General features: G+C 38.9%; 1 protein-coding gene across 2 annotated transcripts in view; it reads right to left on the bottom strand.

Moving 5' to 3' along the window:
• GPM6A (glycoprotein M6A) overlaps window positions 1-23053 on the bottom strand; it is a 222098-nt gene that overhangs the window by 11121 nt on the left and 187924 nt on the right. For both annotated transcript variants that reach the window (XM_031440358.2, XM_010974534.3), the window contains exons 2-3: window positions 19437-19629; window positions 9581-9737 (exon numbers count right to left, since the gene is read on the bottom strand). In XM_031440358.2, the coding sequence (XP_031296218.1) occupies window positions 9581-9737; window positions 19437-19629 (350 nt within the window). The remainder of the gene's footprint in view (window positions 1-9580; window positions 9738-19436; window positions 19630-23053) is intronic.

Below are 23053 nucleotides of genomic sequence, written 5' to 3'. Positions count from 1 at the left end.
TGTGAGACCCCCGGGAGGCACTGTGGCTTGGGAAGCGGAGAGATGGTGAATATAATGGGTCAGGTGATTAAACCTGCCAGAAAACCGCATCGTAGAGGCTCTGATGTACAAAGGAAGAGGTCAGCATCTTAGTGCGTGTTTCGTTCATGCTATTTATCTTAAAAATCTCACCACAAGATTTTTAAACTTTAGGAAACATTAACTGGTAAATTGAGAGGGGATTGCGCAAAGTGAGTTAAAACTTTGTCAATACATTTAGTTTGAGATTTGCAGGTACTAACTACTGTGTATAGAATCGATGAACAACAGGTTTACACTGTAGAGCACAGGGAACTGTATGCAGTATCTAGTATCTTGTAGTAACCTATAATGGAAATGAAAATGAATATATGTATGTGTATGCATGACTGAACTGTTATGCTGTGCACCAGAAATTGACACACTATAAACCAAGGATACTTCAATAAAAAAAGAAAAATAACAATTAAATGGGCAAGATTTCATACCATAAATATTTAAGCTACTTAATCATGTTTACATTTAACATTCTAAACATGGTGACTTTCAAGTCATTTTAGTATATAATGATATTAGTGTCTATTTCTACTCCTCCTTTTTAATGATTTCTGTAAATTTTAAATCTAGGTCTTCTTTCAGGCATATTAATTTTACTTTTGCTATAGAAACATAGTGAAAAATGATTTAAATTTGAAAACAGAGGTTTTTTTTGTTTATTTCACAAATATGTTTAATATTTATAAAATGTGGTAAAATGTTGTTCATGTATCCTATGTAGAGTTGAATAAGACTTAGTCTCAGGGTGGGTTAAATGGATTTTTAGTTCAAGCATGGCTCAGATGCTGGATAAAAAGACAGACGAATGTACTCGTAGACGAACACTTGATAAAAGAATAGAGATGTATTAATATTGCTTCAAATATTACTTAGTCTATACCATCTACATCTATATAAAATACCCCCTTAATTGTCTCAGCAAAATTTGTATTAAAAACTGTATCCAGAAATAACTGAAAAATAATTGTAAGTCACAATGCCCTGATGTTTAAATGCAGCTTGAATTCACATATTGATACAAATTGATTGTATTTATTAATGCAAGTTATGCGTCACTGGACTTATTAGCATATTTCCCACGATCATAGGAGTAAATCATTTATATTAAGTGTCCACGTAGGTAAACACTAACCAGAAGTAGAGAAAGTTAGCAAATAGCCTCATAGGAGTTGCCACAATTCTGTCATGAGGTATTCATTCATCATATTAAAGTCTAGATGATCCCTGAAAAGTAGCCAAATTAAAAAAATAAACTACCATAACACTTGAATGGTTTTTCTCATCTGAATCCTGCATCAGTAAGTAAGAGCGCAGCCTTCTCTGCCATCATTTGTGTGCCAGACTTAGGATCAGCAATCGTCTGCCGGCAAAACACAACGTCAAGGGAGGGAGAAGCCAGCGGAGAATGTTCAGGGCCACATTCCTGTCCGTTGTTTCACTGACTGACTGATTCATTCATGTACTCACTCCATCAACCCACAAACACTGTGTTAGTAACAACCGGGTACTAGTTACTGCTCTACGCCCTGGGGGTACAGAGGTGAAGAACTCAGATTCCTGCCTGCGAGGAACATCCAGCGTTGTAGGCATCACACTCATGAGACCACGTGAGACATCCTCCCAGGTAACTCTCGTAGCAACATGCTCACTCAATCTTCAGGTTTTTTTTTTAACATTTGTGTTTTGTGCATGTCCCTCAAAGGAACAGAACTTTACTTCCCTTTCTCTCTCGCAGTCCGACTATCCTTAACCACGTCTCCAAAACCAAACCAGAAGCTGGAAAGAGATGTGATCTGCCTGTCCGAGCATTTCTGCACACGCTGGCTGATCGGACTGGCGTCCTGAGAGAATGTTACCCCTCCTTTCCTTTTTGTCTGTGTATATTGTGTGTCCTGAGTTCATGCATCTTATAGTATGAATTCTTTTAAAAGTTACATCTTCTGAGATATTTCCTGGTGATTGTATTATTTTTGACTCTACCAGACAGAAAGGACACTATTTCTTGGATGGTCTTTATTCTTTCTCTTATCTGGAATGTGGATGGAAGCAAACCCACCGATGAAGCTGACCGGGCAGGGTGGCTGCCTGCTCGGAATTCATCCTTTCTCTTAACACACCCAGACTAGGCAGGAAGGATCACTAAGCCTCAACGTGTTGACAAGCATTCAAGCCTCAGTACCACTCACCTCTAATGTCATTATTCTGTATGATATGAGGCAAGTCATTTCCATTCTTTGCCATTTGATTCTAATCTGTAAGGGGATAGAGACTGATGGATTGATCAATTGATTTACAGACACTGACATACCACTCACTGACTGTGTCCCCAGTCGAAATGTCACATTTATTTAGTCATAAAGGGGGCCTTGGTGCACAGGGACTGAAGGCAAAGACTCAGTGCTGGGTTGAGTTAGGCTGCTCTCTACGCCTCTGTAAGAGAATGCCTGCTAGGCTGATCTGCAGTTACAACTGTAATGTACAATTACAATCACCGCATGATGGCAGAGAGGCTGGAATGAGATAATATGGGAGAAGCATTTAGTGTCAAACCCGGCGCAGAAGCAGCCCAGACAAAACATGAGCTCTTTTCTATTCTAGATCGCATTACTGTGATTACGTACTTCTACCAACCAAAACCTGTGTTTTGCTTGAATGACAGGACTATACAGAATAAGGGAATTCGGTTTCATTTCACGTTTGTAGAAAATAAAGAGTGAGAAGTTCTCGAGTCGGGGCAAGTTGTTCAGAGAGGGCTCCCACTCAAGGAGAAAGGCTCTAGAAAGTTTGGAAACGAACCCAAACTGAAGAAATCTCGTTAACGGAACTCCTGGGAGGAAAAAGCCCTGTTTATTCACATTTTGGTTATTCGCAGTTGTACACCTCCACGCTGACAGTCTCAGGAACAAGGAACGTGGCCCTGGCGCTCCAGGCACAGCGTTCCGGCGCGCGAGCAGCAACTCGGGGCCACGGACAGTGAGCAGCGGGCTCCTGGCTTGTTTTTCTTTCTGTCCCAGGGGATTTTTCCAAAGCTCCTTTTGAAGGTGCTGTTCACTACAGAGTGGGACTTACAATTCAATAGGTTTAAAAAAAACACACAAAAAAAACAATAATTCAATAGGTTTAGACTCAAAGTAGCAGCTGCTGCTGCTGCTTTACAGGCAATGAAAGAAACGGCTTCTGAAACCGCAGCCCTGACTCCTACTTGCTATAACGTTACTGCTCAGTAATTAGCTGAATGTTCTAGAGTAAACCTTTGCTGTGAGGAAGTGTTTGCTTTACTTCTAGTGCAGAAGGTTTGTTCTAAGATACAAAAGACTTTATGCTTTTGAACTTGGCATACAAACCAGTTACATTTCAGGGAGAAGAAGCTCATAGTCACTGAAGTATCCAAATTATACATGCTACAAATATAATTCTATCTTCCTAGTTTATGTTTTCATGCAGAATCTGATAATGACTAAGGTTGAAGAATTATTTAAATTGATCAAGTGTGATTCTAGATAGAAATTCTCTATATGTAATAAAACACCTCATAATTATCGTAAGTTTATTTTTAGTTTTCCACTGCTAGTAATGTGATGTGTATTTTGTTGTCTGAGTATTACATAAGTAAATAAGCCACTCTTTTTTTAATTGAGGTATAATTGATCTATAACATTACATTGATTTCAGATGTACAACAAGATGATTTGATATTTGTACATATTATGAAATGATCCCCATAGTAAGTCTGGTTAACATCCATGACCACACTTAGTTAGGAAATATTTTTTTGTGCATGACGAAAATTTTTAAGATCTACTCTCTTAGCAACTTTCAACTTATTAGAACAATCTCTGAGAATCTGAATAATTCCTCTGATTTTGAAAATCTTTTTTTGCCTTTATTTTAACGTCTATTCAGATGAAATACTTTCTGAAACTTAACTCTGCTATATCTGTTTGGGGAGTACAGTGAAAACAAACTAACAAATAAAAACTGGAAGAAACAAAATACCCGTGGAGTTGAAGTCCAAGGACCGGCCCATTCATACGTGAGTTGGGCATCGCACTTATCTGCTCGGAGTCCCTTCCTCACTCATGAATTGGAAATTAGCAGACCTCTCTCACAGGGCTCAGCCATGAAATCACTTAACAGTAAACACGGTCCCCAATAAATTTTACTTTGAAAATAAACCCCAAGAGAAGAAGATGTTTGGGTCAGCAAAAAATTAACTGTCCTTCATTTCTAAAGTTTAGGTACGGACAGAAATAACTTACTTATCTTGCATTTGCTATTTACTGCCTTGGAACACAATGAAATTTAATTTCTAGTGGCTGTGGCCCTGCTTACGGGAAGGAAGGAGGGATGGGTCTTGTGGAAGTCACATGCATAAAGTGGACTCACTGGCTTTTCTTATTTCAGCCATGGTTTAACCTATCACTCACTTATACTAAAATGCTGACCATTTTCTCTCAATTCACAAAGAAAAAAAAAACTGCAGCAGAATTTCCTTGCTTTGGTTTAGATTAGTTAACTTACTGACCCTTGGATAGTAAAAACTGCCAACAAGTGATAGGGGCTGAGTGCCAGATTCGTAATTAATATGCAACAATCTCATTATCACATCACTATTTGAGTCCCATTTCATCTGGACGTGCAAATGGTTTTCACAATGAGCATCTTCTTGTTATTGTCTTGTTTTTGTTTTTACTCAAAATAACTTGTTGACAATCTAATATGTGTTAGCATTAAATTCAACAAAATTTCTATGAGTTATTCTTAGTGGCTTAAAACAAAGAAAGAAGGAAAGAAAGAAAGAAAGAAAGAAAGAAAGAAAGAAAGAAAGAAAGAAAGAAAGAAAGAAAGAAAGAAAGAAAGAAAAGAAAAAAGAAAAGAAAAGAAAAGAAAAGAAAAGAAAGAAAGAAGGAAGAAAGGAAGGAGAAAAGGAAGGAGGAAAGAAAGAAAGAGCCCATGTAATTATTGTTTTGATCTCATTCTGGATCATTGTCAGAAATTCAGTAAGGAAGTTGAAATACAGAACTGCAAGAGACAAGGTTTTCCTAATCTTTGGAAGAAGGCGAAAATAGATGATTGCTCCTTGATGATGTAGCTTTGAGACGACAGTGTATTTAACTTGAGAGTGACTTGTAATAGGTAATTGGTTTTTCATCTGAACTCAGACTGGATGTCTAAGAAAATCACACTTGGTTGAGCTATAGATTTTCTGTGGCAACTTGAGCAGATGTGCACCAGTCCGGGTAAAAATAACGTCTTAAGAGTTAGCAGCACTGATGAGAGACTCCAGCTGACTCTGACTCTAAGAGCCTCTGAATCTATGAACTACATAAACGCTGGGAAATAAGCCCCATACCGGATGGAATGTTACGATACGATGAACAAATTCAGGCCTAAGGCAGACCCCAAATTCAGTGAAATGAACAAAAGGGACCTACTGATATATGCAAAGTCTCTTTGTAACCAAACACATACCAGTCATTGTTTATAAGGTCCCTTTCTCATGAACTGTTTCAAGGCACGTGATATAAAAATACTTAACTAAATCTTAACTCAGAGCCCACTCATTTTGCAATAATATGTTTTAAAAGACATTTCCTCATTTGGGATAGATTTAGAGCATCAATTCAATCATGCCTCCATTGACCAAGGGAAACAGCTTTAGATTCCATCAAAGGCAGAACCAGCTCTGGGCTTAGAGGGCCTGCCATTAAGAAGGTCTCAGTGGGTGGACATCAGCCAAGAGGGCACAGCCTCCAACGGTGGTTTCCAACCGTGGCCACATATTAGGATCATCTGGCAAATCTGAGAGTCTCAGTTGTTGCCCTGCCAATTATACTCATGTTTACAGCATCTCTGCAGGTGATCCTAACAGGGATCCAGAGGGAAGAGCCACTGCTCTACTGGAACCAGTAAAGCTCTTACGAGCACATGTGAAAACTTCTTTGCTATTTATCCTTAGGCTCTCCAGGGTATCACACCTGAAGTTGGAAAAAAAAAGTACAATGGGGATGATTTGCCAGAAATCCTGCCAACGTCAACAAAACAGCCAAATGCACGGATGAGTGAGGTACTGGACACGAACCAAATTTCTGAATCAAGATTTCCCTAATTCAGCCCTACTGAAGTTTTGAGCCAGAAGGTCCTATGTTATGGGGAATGCCCTGTGCATTGCCGTATGTTTAACAACACCCCTGGCCTCTCCCCAATAGACGCCAGTTGTGCAACCAAACTTTCTCAGTGCCCCCTGGGTGGGGAGCGGAAATAGCCCTGGATTGAAAACCACAACTCTAACATGAGAAAATACCAAGTCAAAGAAAAGCAAATCACTGAGAATCACTAAGAAAGAAAACTATCACGAAGAATGCAAAGTGGAACAGCACTCACCGTACTGAACTCAGTAGGCTCTGAAAAGCATACAATGCAAAGTTCACTACAGAAAAAAATCACTTATGTTATTATGTAATTTCCTTGAAAATACGCAATCATCATCATTATCTTCATTGTCAACATTATGGCCCCAAACTACCTAAGCACAAGTAGTGATCAGAAACTTGCTTTAAAAGATGATTTTCTATGTTTATAGTTGCTTTATCCATAATTGCTAAGACTTGGAAGCAACTAAACTGTCCTTCAGTAGGTGAATGGAGACATAAACGGCTACATCCAGATGATGGAATATTATTCAGCACTAAAATAAATGAGCTGTGGAACCATGGAAAGACATGGAGGAGCCTTAGATGCACATGTGAAAGAAACCAGTCTGAAAAGATGACATATGTATGATTCCAACTATGTGAAATTATGGAGACAGTAAAAGGACGAGTGGTTTCCAGGGGCTGCAGGAGAGGGAGGGATGAACAGGTGGAGCACAGAGGGTTCTCAGGGCAGTAACACCATTCTGTGTGATGCTGTAATGGCGGGTACATGTCATTCTACACTTGTCCAAACCCATAGAACACACAACGCCAAGAGTGAACTCTAAGGTAAACTTAGATGGGCCTTGGGTGATTACCACATGTCAGTGGAGGTTCATTAATCGTAGCAAATGTGCCGTTTGGTGCAGGATTTTGATAGTGAGGGAGGCTGTACACATGCAGGGAAATTTCTACACTTTCTGCTTAATTTTGCTGTAAACCTAAAATTGCTCTAAAAAGAAAATCTATTTAAAATACACTAGTTGTAATGCTTTCTTCTTTATTACTTTGTACTGGTTTCATTTATTCAACAAGTCAAATAAAAATACTTCAGAATAGAATACAGGACCCACCACGAGTTTGGACCTGCCTCATCTAACACCTGGGTAACTGCAGTATTCTAAACGTTTCCCTCTGCGCACCCTCTGGGTTACTCAGAACTTCTTTCTATCCTCCAAACCCCAGACCAAGAGTCCCTTACTCACTGATTCATTAGTAATTAAAGTTTCCCATGTGTCAACAATGTGTACTGTACCCAGCCTTGGATGGGGGCTGGTCAACAGTATCTCTCTCACAGACTTCAATCACCTTCTCTCCGTGCAAACACAGTAAGTTACCCACGTTCATCAATACGCTCAGCACATATGTGCTCATGAACACATCTCTTAACGGCTCCCAGGGGGCTGGGGACGCCCCAGGGGCACAGACACTGTCTTGTGTCTTTTTACATCACCAGTGCCCAGGATGGTACCTCAATCTTTGTAACGGATGCCAAGAAAATTGATCCGAAGAGATTTAATTTTTTTCTAATGAAAGCAGAATTCAAACAAAATCGAATTATATTAAAGATAAAAGCATCACTGGCATCTATCCCAGCAAATATTACTATAGAAGAAACGTCCTTTTAGTAAATGCTATTTTATTATCAACTGCGTTGTAAACGTCTGAGACATGTTCTTTTGACCAAGGACCCCAATGTAATACGACTAGGCTTAGTCATTCCTTGGTGAGCTTTCAGTTTTTATACCGTTAATATAATTAGTTTCCCCATAAACTAATGTAAAAACATAAACTATAGTAGTTAATCTCAAAATGGGAAAAAGAGACAAAGAAAGTCTCAAAAATGTGATGTAGCTTGGGATGTTTTGTAAAATGTTACTGATTTAAAGGCAAAGTCAGAAAAAATATATAGCTCTTGCTTTTTTCCTAAAAGAAAATGTGAAAATAAATACCTTTTGCATTGAGATTATTTCTAGTACAGTGGGCATGAAACTCCTGTTGGAAAAGAAGTGTATCTATTAGCCAATCAATATTTTAAAACCATTTGTAATCCATGGTTATATTTCATCTCCAATCTAGTGGCGTATTTAACTGTAACTACTACATGTATGGAAATTACAATTACATGTAATTATAACTGCTACACATTAAAATCAATTGAACCAATTTAAAAATTGTATTTCTATTTGCAATGTCACCTGAACATATAAAATCAGGGTTACACACAGTAGCAGCAGTTACTGCCAGTGAATGTATTCAGGATGTTACACTGGGATTCATGAAAATCTACACATTTGAGGACATTTTTAATATATCCTTGAGATGAATTTCTAGCTTTATTATGAATTTTGATTGAAAAAATAAATACCTGCAAATGACTTAATTTAAACTAGAGTACTTTTATAAGTAGAAATTAAAAATTCATTAGTTATGGGATATTTCTTTAAAAATGTTCAGTGGGCGTCAAATTCTGAGATTCAACTTTATATTAATCAAATCAGAAATTGAGAGTTTTGAGTATTCTGTAAAAAGAAAATAGAGGTTTATAGAGTATTATCCTGCTATGTACAGTTTATTTATGATAAAGTTTTAACATGATTGTTATTTTTAATTTTCCATTACAGTTTGTTACAAGATACTGAATATAGTTCCTGTGCTATATAGTGGGAACTTGGTTTTTTTTTAATCTAGTTTATATATAGTAGCTTATAGCTGCTAGTCTCAAATTTATCCTTCCCCTCTTCTTTCCCCTTTGGTAACCACAGTTTTCCTTCTGTGACTGAGAGTCTGTTTCTGTTTTATAAATAAGTTCATTTATATCATTTTTTTAGATTCCACATAGAAGTGATATGCAGTATTTGTCTTTGTCTGACTTACTTCATTTATGTCAGTATTAAACAGAAATTACATAATACAGTTCCTCCTAAAATTTAGAGCAAAATACAGAAACACAGATTTAAGGAGGAGAGGCATGTATTGTCTATACATTGCAGATGGGTTTTTCTGTTATTCTAAATATTGTGTACAGAGCCCAGAGCCATTTGGGAACAAAAAAAATCATAAATCAATCAACAGTTTGCTGCCTCTAGAAGCAAAGTGAGTTGTGTTGCAGATGAGAATTTGAACCTGAATTTTCACATGGAATAATCTTAATTTAGAAAATAATATTATTAAGATGTAAAACAGCCATCACAGGAGGGAATGTTACCGTGTTAAAAAAAAATACTTCAGTTCTTGGCAGATGAACACAAACACCTGTGTGCTATCGAAATAAACCCACCATCAGCTCTGAGCAGAGACAGAGAACGTACCCAGGCGCTCACACATCTGCCGCAAGCGGTGATTTTGAAATCCCCATAGAGATCCTTGATGGCCCCAGTCGTGAAGAAACCCTCCACCATCAGCAAAATGCCGTACACGAAGAACGCAGCTGCGATGCCGTAGATCACGTACTTGAAGATGTCGATCCTGGGGGAGAAAAGACCATGCGGTTTAGTTCAATAATTCTTCATGGCTGATCTGCAGCAGTTGACTCCCACGTGCTCAGGGTTCCTTCGGATGGAGAGCTATGGAATACGTACGTTCATAGCTGAGGTTGGATGTTAAAACCTTTTTGCTTTATATGCCTAATGTTTGTACGTTTTGTTCCGCTACCTTAGTGTTTGGTAACAAGGGTTTTTCCTGTTAGTAAGTTTCCTCCTCTTTCCTGGCATCATCTCGCCTTCCCCAGTTCACACCAGGTAGTCCTAGATAAGCAGAGAATCTTATTTCTAAAGGGTTTTGCTGAAATGAATTTAGTAAGTAGGATGATCATCATATAATTGCTCTATTTATGACAAAATATCAAGTAGAAACATTTCTGTATACAACTGAGTTTTTTAAAACTTATGTTACAAGAGGGAGAAAGCTTTATGGTTAATGATGCATTCATTTTTGGTAAAATGACAACCTCATATTTTTATTATAGTCTATTATAGTTGTGTTTTATTTTACACTTATGTAAACCATCATTAATCATTTCTGCTGCTGTTAATGTCAAAAATAAAAAAAAATAGTTTTACAGATAAGTTACAATTTTGACAATTAAATTTTTTAGGCAGAACCACTAATGGATATTATATAATGAATATTAATTGGGCCTGAGCCGAGTTATAGCATGGTTCCATAAAGAAATGGGAAGGTAGTCCCTGTTTTCTCACAACTGAGTGCCCCTGTATTTAAGGGGGAGAGACACACGTATTGTCTGTAAATTTCAGATGGATTTCTCTGTTCTTTTAGATATCATGTGGGCACCCCAAAGCCCTTTGGAAAGAAAAAAAATTATAAATTAATCAGTTTTGCTGCCTCTAGAAACAAAACTAGTTGTGCAGCCATGGTTTGTGGAGAAGCATACATATTAGCTGTAATTCTGTTTCTGAGGTCCACTTGTAAGAAAATTGCTCTTTTTTTCACATTGTCAAACTTGATTTTTACTCTCTCTTCTCATTAATTTGCGAGTGGAATAGATGAGGTGTGAGGAAATGATGGGGAGATCCTGTTGACTTTATACAAGGGGGGAAAGGAGGGAACAGGATGGTCGCATCCGCTGATTCAGACTTAGAAACTCTGGGCGCCGTGACAATATTTTTAAAAGAATACATGTAACAGCATAAGTGAACTTGCTGCGCGTGAAAAGAGCAGGAAGAGCTGCTAACGTTCAGTGCGCCAGAGCAAGTGTCTAGTGACTGATTTCCACTGTCTGAAAAATCTACATACTACACATTCTTTTTGCCAAGGGCATTGAGGGTAATCTAACAGATTACCGCAGGGTTGGTGGCTTAACGCACATTTATTTTTTTATAGCTTTGGAGGTCATAATTGTGAGATCAGTTCCACTGGGCTAAAGTCAAGGTGCTGGCAGAGCCTCCCTTCCTCCAGAGACTCCAGGGCAGAGTTTCCTTATGCTCTGTAGCTGCACCCTGGCCATCTTTGGCCAGTGACCCCTTCTCCATCCTCAGAGTCAGAAAGTCGCATTACAATACACTTGACATTATCTTACTGGTTTGAATCCCTCTATTTTATCACAAAAGTATTCTTTCTTAATCAATGTGCAATATATGAATTTAACAGAACAAAGGACTTCAAATATATTAGGAAAATTAAACTCTTGTTATGTATAAAAATGAATTTTCTGTCAATGATATGTCAACAAAATGCATTAATAACTCTCTGGCCATGAAGTCACTGCTTATGTAGTGTGGGACCAAATAGCAGAGAATCATGAGAAGTCTTACTTGCAGTACACTCCGTTTGCTTTGCACAGTAGCAATTCATGTTATCCTGCTTCTAAAGGAGATGATGAAAGTACTTAACTTCTTTTCTAAATGCAAACTTTCAAATTTGACAGTGTTTCTGTAAACAACTGTTTTACTGATTTTAAAAGCAAACTATGTTCACTGTAGAAATAAAACCAGAAAAGCAGACTATTCACTGTTTATTCTCCCAGTTTTAAAATACAAATTACAATGAACTCCGTGACACTATTACATAATTTTATCAAGATATTTTTTAAAGATTATAGTAGATTCTACTATATGAAGGGATCATGACATGTTTTTACCAATTCTCTGCTTTTGTTCAGTGGTAGGAAGGCTAATGGCCCCTGCAATGATATCCACATCGAATCTCCAGTCACCTTGGTGAATGGGACTTGGCAAATGTGATCAAATTAGTGATTTTGAGATTCAGAGCTTATCCTGTGTTATATAACTACGAGGGTCATGATAATTAGTGAAAGAGAGGTGCAGGAAAGTCAGGGTCAGGTCCAGAGAGAGATCTGAAGATGCTCCACTGCTGGCTTTGAAGATGGAAGGGGGCCACGAGCCAAGGAATGCAGGGGGTCTCTGGAAGCTAAAACAAGTACAAGCATGGATTCTTCCCTAGAGCCTCCAGATGGACTGCAGCCCTGCCAATACCTTGATTTCACCCCATTTCAATAAGCCCAGTATGACCCATTTCAGACTTCTGACCTCCAGAATGATTAAAAAAAAATACATGTATGTTATTCTAATCCACTCAGTTGTAATTTGTTGCATCACTATGACAAACAAGATGGTAATGATGATCACTGTAGACAAATCTCTGGGCCGTGTAGGTTATTTCCCTGGGATAAACTCCTAGAAAATTTTAAGGCATGTGTTGCGGAAATGGTGCCCAGAAAGTTTGTGCCAAAATAAAGATGCTCTGATAATGAGTAAGAGGGCTTATTGTCTGTTTCCCAATACTGAGTATTGCCATTTAATTTTTCTAATAAATTGAAGTTTAAAAGTAACGGGATCATTTTAATTAATTTTCCTAGTTCAGTAGTGTGAATGAACATGTATTTGTAAGCTATTAATCATTTGTATTCTTCAATGAAATGTATTTTTCTTTTTTGCCAATTTTCCTACTGGAATATGTATCTTTTTGTTGACTCAATTCTGTGTTGACTAAAATTGGGAACTCCTGTCATGTAAGAGGTAAATTTTTTTCTCAGTTTTTGCATACCTTTTAATGTTTTTAAATACTACTGTGATGAGTAAAATTTAATTTTTATTGTCAAATCTATACATTTCCCTTTGTGATTTCTTATATTGCTTACCTACTTCTTCTTGCCCCATACTAACAGTGAAATCTTAAATCTATATTTTCTTCTAGCTTTTACAAAGTAGTTTACTCTTGAATTTTAACTGTAAATCCATCTGAAAAAAATTTGATAAAAAGTGTGAGTAGAAACCTAGTATTATATGTACTTATACATACTTACATGTATGTCTCTGCCAATACCATGTGGAACTAATTATTGTGGCTTCTCCACTCTGTTTCATTAATCTGATGTATCCTAGAAATCAGCTCGCTCTTATCTGCTGAGTCTGACGTGGACGGCACTTTGCTGACATGACTTTCCTACGTCAGGACTAGAGGAAAAAGGGCTTGTCTTGTTCTACTTTGCGTCCCTCCAGATTAGCGCAGTGAGCGGCGCACAGTATAACCCTGTATTTTTTGCTGAGTAAGTGAATTCATTAAAAGACAAACCCGATAGAAGACTGGCCTGAAAAAGAGATATCTGAATATCTGAAAACAAGAACACTATAGAAATATAATGAGTTCTAGGCGTTTAAAATGTATTTCCATACTGGATATGCACAATAACCCAAATAGCAGACTAAGCACGAATCCTAGAGTAGCTGTTCTTGAATGAAGAAGACTACGGCTTAGCAAGTGCATTAGAGATTGTAGGCATCTCAGTCCTGGGGGTCCTGGGGACTCAGTACCGAGGTCAGCCTCGTCTAAGCACCTTCACCGACAGGCAAATCACTGTATTCCCAGGCAGCCCGTGTACTCTTCAGAAAACTCTGACTTTTTGAAAGGTTCTTTATTCTGAGCCAAAAAACTATTTCCCCAAAACTGAAATCCATTGGCCCAAATTTCTTTCTTTGAGCCACAAAGAACAAAGCAAGTTTCCTCTTGCCTGATAACCCTTCAAATATTATTTGAATGAAATCATCACGTTCTCGTTTGTAAATTTTTTTTTCTAGAGTTGCTGTCTTCCTGGATTTTAGAAAAGAGAATAGAAATGAGATCTCTGAAATCTAATCTAGTCTGAAACCCACTCAGGTGCTTACCTTGGCTGAAATGTCTACTCTAGTCAAACAGTAAATCAGTAAGAGTGTTATGGTAAGTAGGGTGTGTCCAGGGATGAACAGACTTTAGGATGCAGGACAGTGGGCATTAGAATTGTGACACTGCTTCAGGGGAGCCATCGTCGTCATGATCATCACCATCTTCTCCATCATCATCATCACCATCATCTTCATCAGCAGTCCTACAGTGCTTATGAGATGCCAGCCCTCCTACAACTGTTTTAAAATGCAAGCTCATTTTATCCAGTAACAACTTCAGGAAGTAGGCAGCATTAGTAAGCCCCTTTCACTGATGAGGGACCGAGGCAGACAGATTACTTGACTTGTCTAAGGGAAGAGGCAGAAAGGGGCAGAGACCACATGAAACAAGCCAGAGCGCTTGGCCCCAGAATCAGTGCCCTTGCCAACCACCCTGTGATGCCGCTCTACCCAATCCTTCATGGTATTTAGGTATTTGGTTTTGTTGTTGTTGTTTCATAGCAGTGGATTTAATTTGAGGAGTACTAGCCTGGCTGAAACATTGCCTAAGGAGATGCTCACTGTTTATAAGCTCAAGCTAGGACTGAAATTAGTTTTACTCCCCAAGACTAATCAGTAACCTCACATCAGTACTAATTTGTCTGGTCTTCAAACTTCTGCAAGCAGAAGACTTCAGCAACCTGGTTTGACTGGCAACCTTCTATGCCAGAACAGACAGTCTGCACACTGCTGCGACTTCTGTCAGGTGCTTTTTGTCTCGTCATGGATTCTTGCTTTCTTTCCGTTCTCACTCCCATCCACTAAACTTTTTTTTAATTAAAAATACAATTTTGCTGGGGGGAGGGTGTAGCTCAAGTGGCAGAGCACATGCTTGGCATGCACGGGGTTCTGTGTTCCATCCCTGGCATCTCCTTCAAAAATAAAGTAAACTTAATTACTTCCCCTGCCAAAAAAAAAAATTAAAAAATTATTTTTTTTATTTATAGGGGAGATAATTAGGTTAATATTTATTTATTTTTTTTAGGGGAGACACTGGGGATTGAACCCAGGACCTTGTGTATGCTACGCATGCTCTCTGCCACTTGAGCTACACCCTCCCGCCTCCATCCACTAAAATACTGATAACTTTCCTATTTCATTAACTTCCAAGGAAAAAACATGAAAAACAAGCAAACTTAGAGCTTTATACGCACATGAATTTAGTTGAGAGAAAACCCAACATGTCTATTTTATCTGAGCTGACTGCCTGCTTTTGTTTTAGGCAAATTGGGACTAATTTTTATGTGTGCGTTAAATATCAAAGAATTCTTCATCTAATAAATTCAGTTTTCGAAGCACTGCCCTCAGGTCACACTTACAAAATTTGGAAAATACAACATATTCACTCTGGAAATCAGTGGTCTCAGATCTTGGATTCTCACTCTAACTTGTTGCAACCAAAATACAATCCCTGGCTAATAAATGATACCGTGTGTGTGTGTGTGTGTGTGTGTGTGTGTGTGTGTGTGTGTGTGTGTGTGTGTGTGTGTGTTTGCATAAGTCTATCCCTTGCTCAGTTCTCAGGAGAGTTATTCAAGAAGTCAAATCCCTTTGAAAAATCAGTGGTTTGCATGGTCTGATATCTAATTTTCTAAACAGGTTCCACATTTCATTGTTCTGTAAGAATCTGCTTCGTGGAAGTAAAATGCCAGTCCTACATCTTGTTCAGTCATCAAGTGAAATCTTTGAGCACAATAATAACAGCTTGCTGAGGGGCCCTCACAGCAGAAAGTGAACCACAGATCAGAAAACAGATCTCCTCACTGCCCTGCACCGAGTGGCAGGGCAGGGAGCTGTGTCCAGGGCTGAGGGGGCCCATGGCTACGCCAAGCTGACAGAAGCTGCAGGTGAGTGCAGCAGTGGGGCAAGTTACACACTCACTGCCACAACAATTTGGAGCCAACAAATGACCACGGACTTGAAGGACCACACTGACAAATTAAGGGATGAAAAGCTTCTGGGAAACCAAGTCAACAGGGAGGGACAAAGTAATACTTAAAAACATATCAAGGGGGTCACAAAATATTTGTGAAATTCACGCTTTTCTCTCTCCATGGAGGTCCCTACATCTCAAATGGAATATGACAACATGATTTAACAGGTGACATCAGCTGAAGATGCTGCAGCTACAATCCAGGTCACCTTCTATTGGGGAGGGTGGTTAGTGTTTAGAATTACATGCCTAAAATATAGACTGCATGAAAATGGAGATTATCTGCAAACCTATTTATGAGAAGTGGGTTTTACATGCTAAACAGATGACTGATTAAACAGAATAGGCATATTTCAGTGTGTTAGCCCTTCCACGTCTCCTTGTGGACTTGGAGATACTGAGCACACGGACACTGGTGTGTGTTTAAGAAGGAGGAGGCAGTGGAGAGACAGAGAAGCCGAGATAAAGAAGGGAGAAACTCCTTGGATCCAGAGGACCACAGGTGGAAGACTGGGGGCTCGGGCAACTAGTTTTATCTTTTAGTTCACACAGCCAGTGAACAGGTGTCTTTTCCTTTATAAGTATATGAGGTAGGAGGGCTTACTTTGGTTGACTCAAGCCTGAGAACTACGGGGAGAAAATAGACCCTGTAAATTACTAAAGTTGGCAAACAAGTCTTTTCTCCACGATCATTCTCTTAGACGTTCTTCTCCAAACTTAGCTTATTTCCAAGCAAACTGTATTACCTGCAAACGCATCTCTCACTCACTTCTGCGTCCTAAGTTTGCCCCTCATTTTGTTGAGTCCTCTAATATCCCCGTGAGGCAGCCTCACACAGAGTAAACTCTGCCTCCTCTAAACCTCCATGTGGCTTTGACGGCATCGATCGGCCCTGATCGTACCCGGTAGTCCCTGGTACGGTTCTTCCCTCTGTGTTTTCATGAGCTGTTTGCCGACAGGGAGACAAGCTTAATTCATTTAGTATTATCTCCGCAAGGCTTGGTATAAGGAATTTGGAAATATGAAAAGAGAGAAAAAACTTGCTTTTATTCCAATCCAAGTGGTATTCTTCCCATTCCAAAAATGCATTACTGACTCCACATTTAACTTCTAATATGAGGCCAAAGGTAAAAGTACCAAATTAAGCGTATGATCTCTGATTTCTCTTCTGAAGCCTCACCGTCCCACCCACCCTTCAGAGCTTTCGTCAAGCCCTGTGATATGCTGTCTAAATGTCAAATAAACTTGCTGACAGTTGGTTTCTTATAGATTTGTCTACCAGAATCACAATCATCTCACACCAGTTATTAGGCTTATGATTTCTTACAAACTTCTATTCTGTAACTAAAGTTAGCAATTTGGATGTAGCCTGAATACAGAGAATCTGTAGATTTTAAGGACATCTGTGGTAGCTTAAAATAATGCACAGTGAAAACATATTTTGTCCAGTTTAGGCTGAGATAAAACTAGAAAGAAAATGTCAGCATTGTCACATTAAAATATAATCTATGCGATCATTTTCTTAAGGCTCTTTCTAAACTAACCTTCAGTGAGCCAAAGCATTTTCAGACAGTTTAATTATATTTGAAATGATGAATATCATTTATAAACTCTCAAGGATCAATTCATGATATATACCTGATTCAGTGGAAATTGATAAACTGTCTACTATGGGTTTAAGAAATTCAATTTAATGGATAATGCTAAATTTTCAGAACTGATTTGTAAAATAAAGTTACATTGGGAAATATAAGTGATAAAATTCCCTTCTCCCTTTTTTAGATAATTCTTAAAATTTGCTATTAATTCTTCACTTCCATTTATTAGTGACATTGATGAAGCTCTAAATTGACAGTTCAGAGTCAGAGACTATGTTTAAATAGTTTAACTTCTTATCTGAGTGGCCAGTCACCTCCCGCCTCCTCTTGATCACCACGTGTCTGTGGCGGTCGGAGGGTTCCCACGACCACACACTGTGTTATATTTTTTATTTTACAACCAACCTGTCTCAAATTTTAAGTGGCAATATATCTTAGATAAACATAAATTGTCTCAACTTTCTTTTTCCTGTAAGTTTTACTATCACCATGTCCAAGGGGACAAGCCCTCCACCTCCCAAGTAGGGAATTCTCGCTCTGTTCCTTGATGGAAATGTGCACGTCTTTTCATTTTCATGGAACTCAGCAACATTAATGAATAAAAGAACAAATGTAATTTGTGAGCAATACTGTGTTCAAGACAATCTGATTGTGGCTGATGGATTATTCTAAAAATTTAGCAGTATGACATATCTTCTGATACTGGAGTTGGAGAGAAGCTGTCTTCTACCTGGAACATTGTCCAGGTTGATCAACTGTTATCTTAGATGAGGGTCTTAGGTTATAATTACACCAGGTCAGACGGGATTGCCCTGGGTGAATAAGAATCGTGATTAACCTCTTTTCAGTGGAGTAGTAAGAGTCAAAAGCAAAGTCATCCTAACCAGCCATGTAACCACTACCATTTGTAACTCTAGAAACATCTTACTCCAGAAAGAAGTGTGTGTAAATTAAGATAGTTTGACTTTATTGAGAATGACAAAATAGAACAATGAGAAAAGCATAATCACATAGCAGCAAGAAGCGTGAAATAAATGTAGTAAGTAGGGGTAGCACACACTACAGTGGCTACTGCAGTAGAGAGTTTACCACCAGCTGGGATTATAACGTAAAGGGAATACATAATTTATTTTCCTTGTGTGGGCCAGAAACTGTTAAATAAATGACCCAAATTGAGAATTTATTTGAAAAACAATTCTGTAATTTAATATTAAACTTTTGCTCTCTGTAAAATTAGGCAGTAAGGGACTGAAACTTCAACAGCCAACTCTTTTCTGCTTCCAGGCTATGCTTGAGTTATATTTTTAAAAAAATATTAACACCACCATAATTCAGGGATCCCAGGAGTTGACATTTCTGGGTGAAATGGACATTTTAAGCAATTGGTGCTGGCAAAAAGGCATTCAATATCTTAGATTTTACCCTTTTACAGAAGTCAGTGAGCACCTGTCACAATGTTTGCTCAGGTAATCACATCATTTCTAGGAGGCAGGGAGAGAACGATGCTATCATACCCGTGGTTGAATTAAAGGTTTTAAAAGGTTGGGAGTAGCCATAGAGGTTGGGTGATTTTCCTAGAATCAGCAGCAGAGTATACACTTATACCTGGCTCTGTTATCTGTACTCTGTTCTGTTCTATTAGAATAGCCTCCACTCAAATTAGAAGATCAAGAGAAATGCAAGTGTTCCACTAAATAACCACTGAATTTTGGATAGAACTTTACAGTCAAATTAAAACACAAATTAAGTCCAGATTAAGCTGGCCTCTGATCTTCTGCTGTGTGTCTGCCTGTATTCACAGTAATGGTCCATGTTCTTTGGATTCATGTACATACCCTAGGAGTACTTTTTCCTTCTATGTATTGCTGCCTCTCTTGACTCTAGACCCCTGTTTGTTCACCATGCAGCAGTGTGCACATACATTCTCAAAATAAGAAGCGATACTAGAATGACCTACATGGTGAAGACGTCCAGCGTGTCCCCGGCAGTTCTGGCCATCTCGAAGTAGGTCTGCAGGATGTTGACAGTTCCAGAGAGCGCTTCATGACCACAGCCGCAGAACAGGGCGACTCCAGCGTAGAGCAGGATGGTGGCAATCAGAGAGGCGTAGGGGATGCCGCCCAGGCATTTAATACAGCACTCAAAACACCCTGCAAAACAGCAACAGGAAAAAGTGAGCTGCTCATATTTTTGTCAATCTAATTAAACTTTTCAAACTTAAGCATTATGGAAAGTATAAATGCATGTATAGATGACATCAGATCGCCCATGTAAATCAAGTCCTGGGGTGTCCCGGAGGGTATAAAAATCAACTTCCTTAACCATAACTCCATCCTCTGTGGACAACAGAATGCTTACTTCTGCCGCCGATGGCTTCCTCTGTCACTCCAAAACCAAGAGAAGCCTTTCCTTCCCAACCCAGCTTTCCTATAATAATTAATCTTCACTATACATGCATGCATAGCATTCTCTCTTGACTCTACTGCTTTCAAATTTCACGTGGTTAAGTTTTTATTTCCATGACATGTATTCTTTGGAACTCCCTAGGACCATATTTTCTACCCAGTGAGTGAAAACTGTCAGTCATGTGTGAATCCAATTTAGTGAACTTTGCCCAGTGATTTTTAAAAATGAAAGAGAACAGGCTAGATGGTATCTGAGCCCTGCATATAGGAAGGCAAATTATTGAGAATGTTTTGAGTTCAGAGGTTTACATTTAGTATTTTTATAGTGGCTCTTAATGCAAAATCTCTCTCTTGCCTTGGAGAATGGTAAGTAAAACACGAGGAAGATGCCAGCACAGCAGGAGAGAGAAAACTGGGCAGGTTAGAATTGTGACTCCTCCGCTGTGTGGTTTTTGGCAAGTTTATTCTTTTGAATGCATCATTTACAAAAAGGCAACAGTAAAAAGTTCCCTCAAATGGTTCTTGTATTAAATGAGTTAATATGGAAAGCAGTGCATGACACAGAGTAACTACTCAGTAAACGTTACATCTCCCATTACCGAATGCCATTTTAACTATTATTAATATTAACTATTATTGTGTTGTAACATTGTTTCCAAAAATTGTTTGCCCACAGTAATTACTTCTGTTTTTTGAAGTTCTGCCACTTTGGCCTTTCATTTCCAGAAGATGGCTTTACACTAGCCTAAGACATCAGTTAACCACGGTTACTAGTATGCGAAGTCAGTATCAGAATCTTCTTGTCAACTCTTAGATACCTTCTTCTAAGATATTAACTAGAAATGCTTAAGTATATATGCTTTGCAGTGAGAAATACTGATGAGATACTATTTGCCAGCCCCTGGTGAGAAAGGGAAATTTAAGTCAGAGGGCTGACAAGCTAAGGGGATCTCAGTTTCACCTCTGTCCACCTCCAGAGGTCCCTCACCATACATACCCTATTCCTTCTACTTTTCTTCTGGAAATTTTTGATCAAATTTCCTTCTGTAATGCTGAAACTTCTCAAAAACTCTCCACATAATTGACTTTTGCTTTCTTCAGAAACAAATAACAAATGATACTGGAAAATGGGTTGTTATTTGTTGTACGTAAGTCATAGGAAGATCTGTGTGTACTTCATCTATAATGCATGTATGTTTACAGCAACATGTGAAACATGCAGTGCTTGCCAAGCGCCTGTGTGAAGTGACTTTATTCAGAGGGTGGGCTAGTCTGCTGTTTTAATATTGATCATTGAACTAGAGTACTTCCTAAGAGTATTATGGATTATGTCATCTGCCTCAGGAGGGGAAAAAAAAGAAGTCTGAACCCCTCCCCACTTCCATGTTCTCGCTTATACAGGGAAAGTCGTTTCCTGAACATTCCTCCACAACACACACACACACACAATGTGGGGAAGTAGAGAAGGTTAGAACAGCTTGACACATTGTGTGATAGGAAGAAATTTCACTGGCAGATGGATGAGACCAGTGTGTGTGGTATCTGAATGTCATTGAACACAGTTCTGAGCAGAGATTAACAGGGTAGCAGTAAAATCTTTGGACTGGGCTCTGCCTCTCCATGGTGTAACAATTTCATCTTACTGATCATTTAAAAGTAAAGGAAAAAAAAATTGGTTATCAACCCAAAGAAGAGTTACCCCTAATTTTGGCAACTGCCTCAAATAGCCCCATGATCTCAAATCCCATTCCTTTGTGATTTCTCTTCCTATTATTCTTAAGAATTCGATATAGGTGTGAGATTTCCACCACAGACACTGAGGAGTCAAACTAGATTAAGGTATTCATGAAATCCTTAAGAATAGAGGTCAAATATACAGAAAAGAGTCCAAGCATCAAATTCATAGATAGGAATGGCTTTTGTTGGCTTCTACACCTAAAGATTTTAACAGAAGGAAGATAAAATTAGGATGAGAATGTCTTAGGAGCATATGAAGTGTTAAGCCCATACATGGTCACCCAACTGCCACTGAAGACTTCTGATTAATTCCATTACCAATTTAGAGTCGGTTTCTACTTACTTCATAACTTTGCTACTGTGGTTTAGCTGGATCAATACTAGCCTCCATGCAAGCAAGCCGAGTGCCTAGTTACCCACAGATACACGGCGGGAGGGGCTGCTATTCGCGTCATGGTCTGTACCACTAACGAGAGCTCTGAGTACTGCCTTTTACATTTAGAAAAACATGACATAAATCCCAATACTGAATAAACCCGAATTGACAACCCTGAGTTAACAGGCACTTCCAAATGAGTTTAAGACCACTAAATAAAACAGAAAATTTTTTTTTCACTTTCTATTTAAATGCTGCCATTTAAATCCCTCAGAATCATATTACCCCCATGGATAAGTACACATTCCTTTAACCCTCCATGACCACCAGGTCAGGCTAGAATCTTTCCATTTCAGTCCTAATCGTCTGCATAACATTCACTCGGAGTAAGAACCTACACGCACTTCAGCACGCACGTTCTGCCCTCGTAATGGGCTAGATCCTAGCTGCCCCCACTCTTCCGCGGGGACTGAATTGCCAGTAGGGTTTTAAAGAAGGCTCTCAGAACTCCCATCTGGGGGAGCAGAGCATCGTCTTAGTATTCTCTCCAGCTGCCAGAATCCCACGTAGCTGCTGGCAGGGGAGCTTCTTTCCTCCCACAGTGAGAAACAGCCTTAGCAGAGCAGCAGGGTCACCATGGCAACCGTGCTCCGAGGCCCAGGATATGCTCGCAACAATCATCCTTTAAGGCTGAGGATTCTGCTGCCCCCCATCACCCGGCTTTCACCACACCTCAAATGAGAAACCGCTCTATTAATGAGTGTCAGTGAAAGCACAGGAAGCAGAGTGCTGGCACGGGGGAAAACACCTTTCTTGAGAAAACTATTAAGAACAATCAAGATTACTTTGCACAGGAAACATTTTCAGCATTAGATATGATGGAAATAGGGCCATTGATTCTCAAAGAGAGCTGATGGTTGAAATATTCAACCCAGAATTGACATGCTATTGACATACCTATGTACGCAAAGAAGCATTTCTCATACCCAGTTCCTATTCGTATTTTCTCAAATGAATTAACGATATGCTTTTCACATGGGGGAGAAAAAAAGGAAT

The sequence above is a fragment of the Camelus dromedarius genome, chromosome 22, assembly GCF_036321535.1.
Source record: "Camelus dromedarius isolate mCamDro1 chromosome 22, mCamDro1.pat, whole genome shotgun sequence".
Classification (NCBI taxonomy): Eukaryota; Metazoa; Chordata; class Mammalia; order Artiodactyla; family Camelidae; genus Camelus; species Camelus dromedarius.
The sequence above is the reverse complement of the archived record's forward strand: the minus strand, read 5'-3'. Positions and strand labels throughout refer to the sequence as shown.